The sequence below is a fragment of the Liolophura sinensis genome, chromosome 11, assembly GCF_032854445.1.
Source record: "Liolophura sinensis isolate JHLJ2023 chromosome 11, CUHK_Ljap_v2, whole genome shotgun sequence".
Classification (NCBI taxonomy): Eukaryota; Metazoa; Mollusca; class Polyplacophora; order Chitonida; family Chitonidae; genus Liolophura; species Liolophura sinensis.
In genome coordinates this window covers 3850743-3863585 of record NC_088305.1, presented here as the reverse complement: position 1 = coordinate 3863585, position 12843 = coordinate 3850743, and the positions used below count along the sequence as shown (strand labels likewise).

The 12843-nt window shown below is 37.1% G+C and overlaps 1 protein-coding gene across 1 annotated transcript in view; it reads left to right on the top strand.

Annotated features, from left to right (window-relative positions):
* The first annotated feature begins 502 nt into the window (after nt 1-502).
* Nucleotides 503-12843, top strand: part of LOC135477525 (receptor-type tyrosine-protein phosphatase N2-like) — a 186994-nt gene continuing 174653 nt past the window's right edge. The window contains exon 1 of the mRNA XM_064757665.1: nt 503-723. Coding sequence (XP_064613735.1) covers nt 612-723 — 112 coding nt within the window. The 5' untranslated portion in view covers nt 503-611. The remainder of the gene's footprint in view (nt 724-12843) is intronic.

The following is a 12843-nucleotide window of genomic DNA, read 5'->3' as shown; positions in this document are numbered from 1 at the left end:
TTCATATTTTTATACACGCACAGTACACACCTGGTATACAAATGTTCAAAGATCTTGGGTGTAACCAGAATATTTACATCTTTTTGGAATTTTTATTTTTTATGTCAAATTGCAACTTAAAGTGGACTGAATTGGTACAATATAAGCCCTATTTGGTGTATGTTTTGTACAGAAATATTATATAAGCCTACACGTGAATAAATATGTGTCATGTGTTTAATTATTGTTAAAAAAAATAACCATTTTAAAAGGCCGTACGTGTTCGTTAAAATTCTGTAATTAAAAAAAGGTACTGTGTTATGGCTTATCGTTTTAAATTACTGTATCCTGACAGTACCACGTGTAGGAAAATGTACCTTTTCTCATTCATTTATAAAGGACCGCAGTGGAAAAACATCTACCCCGTCAACACCCTCTTTAAACTTCGGGCACACCAACCTTCAGCATCCGTGACGTCAAATGCTTATGAATATGTATGAGCCAGCGCCATGTTGAAAACAAATGCTAGGCAATGTGGTTGTGTTAAGGGGAACCGTCTGTTCTGACAGCAGACAATACTAAATCGGTTCCTTGTTTAATTTTTTGTTTAGTATGGAACCGATACTAGAGTGATGAAGGGCTTAGCTTTTTTGCTTTTGGTGGCGGTTTGGGTTTGCTGTGGTGTGGAATATGGTTGTTCCACGAGGGCGCCGGTGTCAGCTAGGTTTCCTTTAGGAGCCATAGGTAAGTCTTGTACATGTATTCGCTTTTTTTGACATATGCACGCTTGTTTTTCGGGTAATAACTTGATTTCTGAACGACGTCATTTTAATTTATGAACACTTTTGGGTTGCATATCCATCACAACAGTGTTCTGTTCATTTTATTTTTGCCGTAACCTTGGGAACAGTGGTGTAAATGTATACTATTGTGAGGATAGTTTGCCCACACAGGGCTATCAAGCGAGCACCTGTTTATGCCGTTGGGGGCCATGTGTGTGAGTAACGCAGCGAACGGCACGGTTCGCATAACCCGCTGGGGCACGGGAGATCTGGAGATCCTTTTGATAATGGCAGCTTACGTGTATATACATAGGTTTATTTATCTATATCTAGACATGGATACATGCATTTTCAACGTATGTAGACCCCCATCTCCCCTCCTCCCATGTCCATTCAAAATAACACTAATAATAATGAAATTCTGTATGTAATTTTGTCTGATACTGTGTGTAACTAACATGGGCAAATTATTGGATACACACCTGTACATATCTATCAGCCGATGTGCATGTATCCAGTATATTGTAATTTAAAATATTATCAGCACTGTATTAAGGTCATTAACATTGTGTAGGGATTAATATAGGCAAATTTGTTTCAGTGTGCATTGAAATGGAGTAACTCAATAACTTATTTATATACATGTCAAATGTCAGGATTTCCTTTGACATGACAATATGTGACAAGTACTATGCAATAAGTTTAAGTTTTAGGTATTGTATACCAATATTGTATAGCTGTATAGCTATACAATATCTAAAATTTAAACTGATTGCATTAAAAATTAAAAATATATATATACATATATATATATATATATATATATATATATATATATATTTTTACCTGAGTGATTGTTGAATCCAAATTAATAATTGTATACACATACAACATGGTATTTTGTGTAGGTGTTACAACGTTCATGTGCTGTCTGTGGTATTTATACTTGTACATATGATAGAAATAAAATTCTCATTCATTTGTCGGGATGGATGATGTGAAATTTGATTAGTAGAAATAAATCTTAGTCCTGTTTTGATCTTCGGGGATCTGGCAAATGGTTGGAAGCAGGACATGATTGGCCTACTATTGATGGCTAACCATCTTAATTTCACCTCATCATAATGACGTCACATTGAAAGCAGAACTACCTTACAGTTGAAACTAATTCATTGTATTAAACATTGATGAGGATTTGCTATAATCACCCTTTGACATAACAGTATAACTTGAGGTCCTGCTTCATACCAGCTGCATCTTGATCACCACATATTTTAAACAAATTGTCATCTTCCTGTTATTGACTTCTTGGTGACGAAACAAAGCATAGCCATCAGTAATCATTGCGTGCTTGTATGTATCCCTGGTATATACAATAAGGTAATTCTTTAACCTTTCAGTGTGTTTGCACTGGTGTTTATTTAACCATATTCCAAAGGTATTATTCTTTGTAGACTGATGAAATTGTACTTTGTATGAAGCATTTATATTGGCCAAACCCACCAGTGTAGTTTTATCTCCACTATCCAATCATAAATGTGCATAAAGTGTACTAAAAAATGGCTCTTTCATGTATTTTTTTTATTGATTTGATTGGTGTTTTATGCCGTGCTCAAGAATATTTAACTTATACAACAGCGGCCAGTATTATGGTGGGAGGAAACCGAGCAGAGCCTGGTGGAAACCCACGACCATCCGTAGGTTGCTGACAGACCTTCCCTTTCCTTTACAAAAAGGTTGAGTAATTACTTTAGGGTACGTCTTCATATTGGAATGGTTTTTTTATCAGCTCAAGTTTTACTGAGCTAGGCCTGTTACCTCTGGCTTGCCCTTCTCACACTACAAGACATATCCATGTACAGGGCTAAGTGGTAGAAGAGTTGTATTTCAAAGAACATGTTAGTATTCACATTGTACATATTGGAAACTTGGTTGATGTCATCTTTTGATCTATTCCGAAGTGTCTGTCTGTATTTCTGTATCATCAAATTTCAAGAATTTCCCAAACAAAATGGAAATACAATGACATCCCAGAGCTACATGCATTGCTGTGGGGATCTTGTCAAACACATATCTGACACTGACCGTTAAAATGGGATGGATGATGTTCAGTTTTTTTGTTTGGTTAATGGAAACACATGGAATTTTACATAATGTGCAGTTATACATGTAAACATTTATAAAGAAGGGAAAGGGCGTAGATGACTAAGGTGGTATTTTATCTTGCTTGTCATTTGAAAGATTTGAGATTAAGCAGGTAACAGGTTTACACCTGTCATTACAGGTTGGGTGGAATCACTTGCAGAGCACTTAGTGCAGTTATCACATGACATCTGGCGTGGACGATATTGCAGGAGACAAGAGTTTAGACAGTAGCTTGGATAATTTCCGCTAATTTAATACCTTAGTGAATCAGGTGTACACATGCGCATTCGCAGGTGAATGCATGGGTGGCAGGTGCTTTGTGGTTGATGGGACAATTAAGGTGAAATACAATGTAAGTCAAGGTCGTTTGGTACTTGTGAACATTTTAATACAGGTATGATTATGATTCAAGAAACAAAAGATAAGCCCATAAGAATATATGTTGTTAATTATAATAACATTCATGTGCGTACATGCATAGATCTGTGGTTGAATATATTATGAAACATAGATATATATACCTGGAACATCTAAAAATTGCATTGAATGCATTTCATATTGTTTGGCCAGTTACCTGTGGATTCATGTCATTCACACATACATGTGTGGCCCAAGCTGATGCTCATGGCAAAACGAAAAGTGTCTTGGTAATTTGTAGACTTCCATTTTCTTATAGTTGGTGGGGTTGACAATTAGTAATTGTTGGTATTTGTGGGCCTTTTAAGTGTGTTGCACTCATGGACTTTGTTTTACCAAATAATCATCTTGCTGTCATTGGAAATTCTTTGTAATTTATATAGAGTAAGTTATATACTTTCGTGTGATTTTTCACCGACTAATCACTAATTAATTGTACTAAGCATTTACATGTTTCATAGCACAGGGCAAGTAATGAAAATTATGGGTGACTACTTAAAAATCAGGGTCTGTCAGCAACATGTGGATGGTTGTTGGTTTCCCTTGGGTTCTGCCACGGTTTCCTCCCACTATAGTGCTGGCCTCCATCATATAAATGAAATATTCTTGATCATAGTTCAAAACACCAATCAAATAAATAAATAAATAAAGTCAGAGCTTTGTTCTGACATTTCATTTTAGATTCATTAGTCAAGAAAGGATTATGCTTATACTTGTAATAAGTAAAGTAGTCACTGGATGCTGACTTGAGCTCCTGCTGACTTCCTGTCCGCACGTAAGTGGGAACGTACTATCAACAAAAGTCGTGGGTTTTTCTCTGGCACTGCCCGGTTTCCTCAACCCATAATGTTGGCCGCAATTATATAAGTGAAATATTCTTAAGTATGAGGTTAAAACACCAATCAGATAAATAGATACTAGTAATAGATAAATGGACTTTCATTTACGGACATTTGTGATTTTTGAATTTGTGACAGTGATAGAGTCAGCTGGGAACAACAGTCTTACAGCTGGAGCAATCATGTACAATCTCTCACCTGTTTTACTTGGTTGTTATTGGGCAGGTGAAAACGTACCTAACTGGGCCAGGTGAACATGTATTATGTAAATATGCTTGAGATCTATAATTGGTGGGGGTGGTGGTGGGATGGGGTGGGTGGGTGTTTAGTTGGTGGTAGGCTGTTGCTGTGGGTGTGTGTGAACTGAGGAACCTGTACTGCAGAACTTGTACCAAAGGCTCCCAAATCCTTATAAACCAGTGAAGTCTTGTGTTTTAATCAAACTCTGCCTGGTTTCACGACAAATAATTAAGTGAGTGGATTTGTCGGATACATATATGTAAGGCTATTATTAAAAAAGAAATTTGTTCGGTATAATCCTACTATAATATACTATCTAAAAAATTAGGGTTGGTCAGTATGGAAATATTTATTTTAATACTGTCTAATGAAAAGATTAGGTTTTTAAACAAATTAACATGGAGAGAAAAAAAAAGGGTTGTTGGGACACATCCTCCACAACATATTTTTTATGATGGCGGGCCTAAGGTTGTCCTTGACGATTGGTAGTGTGTACCTGATCATAAAGTGAAAACTGCGATTTTACACTCAATAAAGGTAGTTGAGTGAACAGATCTGTGTGAATTTCACAGTTATATGTTCACCTGTACAAATTGGAAATGTCATATGAAGTTGTGTGTATCTGAATAATATTATAGGCTCAAGTGAAGATATTGATCATTAATAGGGAGGCAAATTCTAATACATGTGTAATAATTGACCATGTAATGTCAGTTTTGAATGTGGATGCCAAATAAACAAAACAGAATTACTATGGTAAGATCAGTGCAGAGTTAAGTGCATACTGGTTTTAAGGGTAAAGTGCTTTAAAAACATAATACACCAATTCTCTTGAAAACAGAACTTTGTTGAGTTAAAATATACAGGAAACATATTACTGGTACATGCATACATGGTCCCATGGGTGTAGAATGATTGTAGGTTTGGAAGAATTTAAAGACAGTAACATTTAAAGCCTTTTAGATCTATACAGCCACTATACACCAGCTGTCGTACAATGTCACCCATAGTCTGTGATTGTTGGTCATGTCCTAGTTTGTACAGTGGTTTGTGGGCCCTCTCGGTGTTGATGGGGACCTCTCGGTGTTGGTGGGACCTCTCGGTGTTGGTGGGACCTCTTGGTTTTGGTGGGACCCGTTGGTGTTATTAGGACCTCTCGGTGTTGGTGGGGACCTTTCGGTGTTGGTGGGGTAATCTCAGTGTTGGTGGGGACCTCTCAGTGTTGATGGGGACCTCTCGGTTTTGGTGAGACTTTTGGGTGTTGATGGGGACCTCTGGGTGTTGTTGGGGACCTCTCAGCATTGGTGGAGACTTCTCAGTGTTGGTGGGGACCTCTCGGTGTTGGTGGGGAACTCTCACTGTTGAGGGGGGCCTCAGTGTCAATGGGGACCTCTCAGTGTTGGTGGGGACCTCTTGGTGTTGGTGAGGACCTCTCGGTGTTGATGGGGACTTGTCACTGTTAATGGCTTCAAAATGTCTGATTTCAATTCCCCACGAATTGTCGGTCTGCAGTGTTAAAGTATTATTGAGGATGCAGTTTCTGACATATATGTGGACCTATGATTGCGTGAAGAGAGAAGCTATTACAATGGAATAAAAAACATATGAGTACAGCTTGCAACATATGCACAGAAATGCTTCAGATTTGTACTATATACTGCTAATAAATAAAGCACAATATAATCATATTTGAACCAAGGATGGCAGTTGTCAATAAGTTTGTACAGGCCAAGAAATGTTTAGACAGGGAAAAGAAAATTTACCAGATTGCTAGAAAATTTCAGGCAGGTTACCATAAAAATATTAAGTCCTGCAATCAACGCACAAGGAATGAAAAGTACAGAATAAAATTGTCAGTGAGTGAGTTATTGAAATAAACCTCGCATTGTTGATGCAAAATAAATGTATTAATTTCATTCAAATTCAATCCTCTTGCAGAAGCACTGAAAAAGAGCTGTGTATATTACTGGTAACCCAAAATAGTGAAGTGTTGAGTAATTTTGTCGGAAAGTCAGAAAAAACATACTCCCTCTCTTTCAAAGTCGGGGGTACCATACACCCTTTGACTAAAAATTGTCTGTAGCACTGCGACCTTTTGGCCCGGTGTCAGTATAAGGTGACAGGGTGTGGTGTCAGGTCTGGTGTCTTTGGCATGATGCTTCAGTGGCAGCAGCATTTTGGTGGCATGGACTCTCCCTCGCTCAAGGAGACACAGTATATGCCCACACATGACTCCTCATCATCATATGACTGAAAAATTGGTAATTAAGAAGTTAAACCTCAATCAGTCATTCATTCATTCACAACTCACCTGCATCCATTGTTCTCAAAGCAGTGGATAGTAGTGTTGTTTAGTTTTAAGTGTACGTGAACTACTGTTCGCTTTCCGCTAATATTTTGTGGAAAAATTCACTTGCCAATTAGTGCGCTGGTTTACTACTCCCATTTTATACCCGCCTTCCATGCTACACATATACATGTCCAAAAATTTAAGCAATACATCATAACAAAAAAACAGAGAAAAGAAAAGGAAAGGAAAGTATTCTGTTGAAAGTTTGTTTCCAATTCAAGTCATGTATTTGCAGTTTACTTGTGCCAACATGCTTACTCGCTCACACATGGTGATGAAAACATTGTATGAACATGGGAGTCAATACAAAACTATCCATCATGGCCTCATGCATGTAAGTTTACCTATGCTGCATTGTCCTGTTGACTTTATTACATACTATAACTTCTGGTTACCATCAGCCGTTCTTCTTTGAACATCGTCCAATGTTTCTCGTTTCCTTATATGTCCTCTTGCCACTGCCTCGTACGAGTGAAGTGCTTGGATGTCTCAAATGGCCGTATTGTTGTGTATGGTATGCAAGACATTCACTTGACAAAGCCAGTAATTTTAATGTTCTTCCTACAAGGTCACAAAACTGTAGTTCTTCATGGTTTTTCACATGGTTGCAAGGTGTTTCTCAAGCATATTCTGACGGCTTTATTCTGTGTAGACAGATGAATGCAAGACATTCAATGGCATAGCTGGCTCTGAAAGTTTCTCTTTCGTATGTGAAAAGGTTGAGTAATTTAGGGTAACTGATGTGGGATATTTTCATGGTTGAATCCATATAAATCCGCTTTATAGGCCCATATTAATCAAGTGCTTAACAAATCAGGTTAAGTTTGTAATTCTTCTGTTGATACAAAGATACCGTGAGTTAGATGGTCTGAGAGTCAAAATGCTAATCCTTGCGACTAATTATTTTATTGATGCTTGCTAGCCTATGTTTATCAGGATCTGAACCATGAGCCACACATCTTCATCATTGCACTGGATTAAGGGGACTTTGATAGACCTTCCAATAAGAGCTTTAGGCTATCAAAGTGCCATCTATAAGCATTGCAGTATCACGCACATACATGTCCATATTCATTTCGAAGGAATGGGTGATATCCTTGTGTAGAAAGGCAGAAACCTTCGTGTGCCACATTGCATTTGTTTATATCTCACTTTAAGCCAGCTAGTCCACATGCAATACTATCGCCTGACACGTCAGAGCCTCTCATCTGTATTCATGAAATGGTGTAACAATATATAAAAGATGCATGCATTTATACATGTGCAATTGTGCTATTAGATCTCCGCGATGGATCCTCTCTGTGTCAGTGTTGGGCTTCATCAGATGTGGTATCACTGGCCATGTACATGTATACGATCATATCAGTAATTAGACTTACACAGTTTAATAATTATAATAATAATAATTATAATAATTATAATTTAAATGCTGACAGGAATCGAAAATGTTTGGTCATTCACTCGTTGATAAGAGTTGAAAACAAAGATCATCGCCGCAAATTCAGCCCAAGTCATCATGATGACTATGTATCATGCAGGTATTCAAAATTTCAGAGTGATAAATGATTGGCTGTTGTATTTTATCTTTGCATTGTTGCTTCACAATGATACATGTATATAAATGGTATCTAATACTTCTCACACCTTTAAATCACATTGGATGACCTCCATTTTTGTCGAGGTCATGACTCTAAAAAGTTTGAAATATCCAACAGTTTGAGCCGTGGGGCCTGTCATGCCTTTAACAATAGGTGTTGTGGTGTGGTAGGAAGTTGCTGTCACTGCAGTTGGCTGTGAGTTTAAGTCTGGAGGTTTGTCCTGTGCTTGGCAAAGATCACTGGTTTACTCCAGGCACTCTGGTTTCCTCAATCACACAACTGAGTCAAGCCATAAACCTGACCTAGAATAATCTGACAGTTAGAGTGGAGGGTGTACTCAGGTTCCTTCAAATGCCACAGTCAGATTCTGATCTCTTTGCTCGATTGTTTGACACCATTTTATCAGCTCCAACAAACCAATAACAGCTTGAGGTCTGCGATCTTGACTTTTTTTCACAATTTAATTTAATTTGCGTGTGTTTTTTTTGTGTGATGTGTTTAATTTTCAGCTAGTTATGGAATTGGAAGAAAAAGTTTGTTGAAAACACGAGGATGAAAGCTGTTTGCATATGCCTGTATGTGTTAAAATTGAGACAAATGTTAAGTCTGGATTATTAGAAGTTCAGGCACATGTCCACAGAGGTTCACTCTTCACAAGGTAAAAACATTTGCCCATTACATTGAAGACTTTTTAACTTCAACAATGAACAAATTTACCATGAAACTGATCGTCCTCAAGGCTTTCACACACTAACAATACATGTACATGTATAAAGACAGCTAATTACATGCAAGTAGACTTCTGTGTCCTATCAAAATATACATCAAATCTAACGTAACACTAAAACAGTGTCATGTATTCTTGAAGTCTGGAAGGTAAACATACAAACTGGGATATAGCGCTGACTTTGCAATTGTCTGGACTGTGCTGGTAAATGATGTTACAGTAAATACCGATGCCATCAGAGATATCATGTTCATTTCATTTCTCAGATCAGAGCATATGACACTGCCTAGGGAATGGGATAAGTTTGAATTATTAATGTGTCTTGTCAAGATGTTTTAAAAAATGTTGTTTTCAAAACTGGAAAGCATTTGTTATTGTTGACCCCCCCCCCCCCCCCCCCCACACAAATGATCAATAAAATTATCAGAATCTGGTTAAATGTGCTATTTAGTCATGGACAAAATATTAGGGCATTTGCAGCCTTCAAGATTTTTTGCCGGAAATTTAAGGCTGCCTTGTTGGTTTAAACAATATTTTTTATTTCACATGAATGAAAGTGGATTGGCGAACAGGCGCAATGCCTATTTAAACACCGCTCCACAATACTGTGCAAAGTCTGAACAAAATTTGAAGGGGATTCAGTGCAGTGCAGTCACATTCAGATTAAACAACAAAATACCAAGAAAAAAAATGTATATATATGTATATAACACTAAATAAATGAAGTAAATAATATAAATAATTAAATTTATTTATTTATTTATTTATTTGAATGATGTTTTACGCCATACTCAAAAATATTTCACTTATAGTATGGCGGGATGGTGGGAAAAAATCGGGCAGAGGCAGACCATCTGCAGGTTGCTGACAGACCTTCCCCCATACGGGCGTACATTATTAAATTATAATTATACATGTATATTATGTACTGGTACATGTATATAGTATATCAGAATTCTGTTGTATGCCATTGAGCCGACTTCATAGACTGATTGGAACAAGTGCATATGTGTATATTATGTACAGGTGTATAGTATATCAGAATTCTGTTGTATGCCATTGAGCCGACTTCATAGACTGATTGGAACAAGTGCATACATGTATATTATGTACAGGTGTATAGTATATCAGAATTTTGTTGTATGCCATTGAGCCGACTTCATAGACTGATTGGAACAAGTGCATATGTGTATTCGAGCATTTACAAGTACACACACACATACACACATGTATGTATGCAGTATATACATGTATGTCTTAACCAACTATGCATCTTCAAATATCTTAGATCGAAAAATAATTTCTTGCATACAATGAAATAATGAAATATTTTCTTGGTCTGGTAGCACTAAACTGAAGAAGCTGGAAGATATCTGATTACATATGTGTGTATATATAAGTGAAAACTCGGGAAGAAACGCTGTGGGTTTTCCAGCAGGCATCCACATTTACAGATTGGGTAATCAGGAATGTGTCTTACGAATTTGTCAGCGTTAAGGTTACTTCAAGGCTGCCTTGTTGTACTTATATACACAGTGTTATGAATGCATTTTAAAGAAAGACACAGATTAGGAAGAAAAATCCATGTCTTTATTTAGCTTAATTGTATTATTGATACAGTCTGCACATAAGAAAATATGTTTTGATGTGATTATGGCATCTTTTCTTTACCATTTTCCTTTGGAGGTACGTGAAAAACAAAAAAAGCTCATTATCTGAATGAGTGGGACAACTCCAGGGATGCGTCCAAAATATGTAATTAAATTAATCTCGACAGAAAAAGTGCTTCATACACTGCTAGTGTATTCACATTGTGTTAAATGTGGACAGATATTGAATTACATTACATGGGGCAAATTCAGGGTGAGTTTTAAAATGTCGATCTGCTTAAGCCCGCATACATTTTTGGACATATACATCATTATTTTTATGCAACGACACACATGGCATTTTATTGTTAAGGGCTAGACAGTTTAAGATCAGTGACACTTGGCTGCCATTTTTCATGTGAGTGCTGAAATTTGAAAAATATGAAAATAAACAAATACCTTAAAGATCACAATTTTCGCCCACAAAAGTGCACTTTTGAAGGCAAATAAATGCCATGAAAGATAATTTTTAGTGCTACAGCATACATTCTGCTAGCGGGATATCATAATACCTTTCAGATCCAGATTTACATGTAACAAAATGAGTTACAATTGTAAGTTTGTCCGGGTGATCGAATTTATTGTCGTGTTGATTTTTGGTACAACATTTTGAGGGCCGTTGTTGATCAAGACAGGTAGAACTACATACAAGTTTTGGTGCACTTCTAGTCTGCCCGGAAGAGGTCAGTACAATGTAATTTGTAGTGTAATTTTATGGACATAATTAAATAATTAACATGCTTAAATTATATAGTCAACACTACTCATTTCGGAAAGCGTTGAGAGATTAAGGTCAGATTTAAGTAAGATCTGTAATAGGCTTTGTAATAGCAGCACTTGAAGATGGCCCCTTGAATCATGAGGGAATAATCAGTAGGCGTACTAAATGTCCTCATGTCATTTTGTATGAAACTCACCACCAGCAGGAATTCAGACTAGATTTTCTGCAGCCCGTTGTTCTTTCCAGCCTGTGCGATGAAGATTGTGCGTAAATCGGTGTCATCGTACACTAGTGTTACAGGAGAGTAATGGCCAACCAGTTTGCAACTAAATACCATTCATGCATGGAAAAAAGTACCCCGTTATGATCAGCAATCAGGAAAAGAGCACTGTAGCATGCAGTCAAATTTGGCTCTGAATACCAGAAAATACTCTTTTTTATTCTCTTTTCTTTGAAGTTAGTATATCGGATTCAACCCTATGATGGAAATGTTATTTGACAGCGTGTGCCAATCTTAAAGCTGAAACAATATCGTTGACACACTGAAACAGACCGTGTATTAATCTGCATTGACTGTGGACACACCAGATTTGGTTACAAATTTTCTGTGATGCTCATCGATATGTACATGTGTTTCCGTTTGATAAGCGATATGTGGACATGTATACGCATGCGGTTTGAGAAATTCAGTTCTATTTGGTCTGGATTGATGTGATGTACAGTGTGTGACAATGGGAATAGATGTACATTCTAGTCTGGTAAATTCCATTCTGTTTGGTCTGTATTGATGTGATGGACAGTATGTGACAATGGGAATAGGTGTACATTCTAGTCTGGTAAATTCCATTCTGTTTGGTCTGGATTGATGTGATGGACAGTATGTGACAATGGGAATAGATGTACATTCTAGTCTGGTAAATTCCATTCTGTTTGGTCTGGATTGATGTGATGTACAGTATGTGACAATGGGAATAGGTGTACATTGTAGTCTGGTAAATTCCATTCTGTTTGGTCTGTATTGATGTGATGGACAGTGTGTGACAATGGGAATAGATGTACATTCTAGTCTGGTAAATTCCATTCTGTTTGGTCTGGATTGATGTGATGTACAGTATGTGACAATGGGAATAGGTGTACATTGTAGTCTGGTAAATTCCATTCTGTTTGGTCTGTATTGATGTGATGGACAGTGTGTGACAATGGGAATAGATGTACATTCTAGTCTGGTAAATTCCATTCTGTTTGGTCTAGATTGATGTGATGGACAGTATGTGACAATTGGAATAGGTGTACATTCTAGTCTGGTAAATTCCATTCTGTTTGGTCTGTATTGATGTGATGGACAGTGTGTGACAATGGGAATAGGTGTACATTCTAGTCTGGTAAATTCCATTCT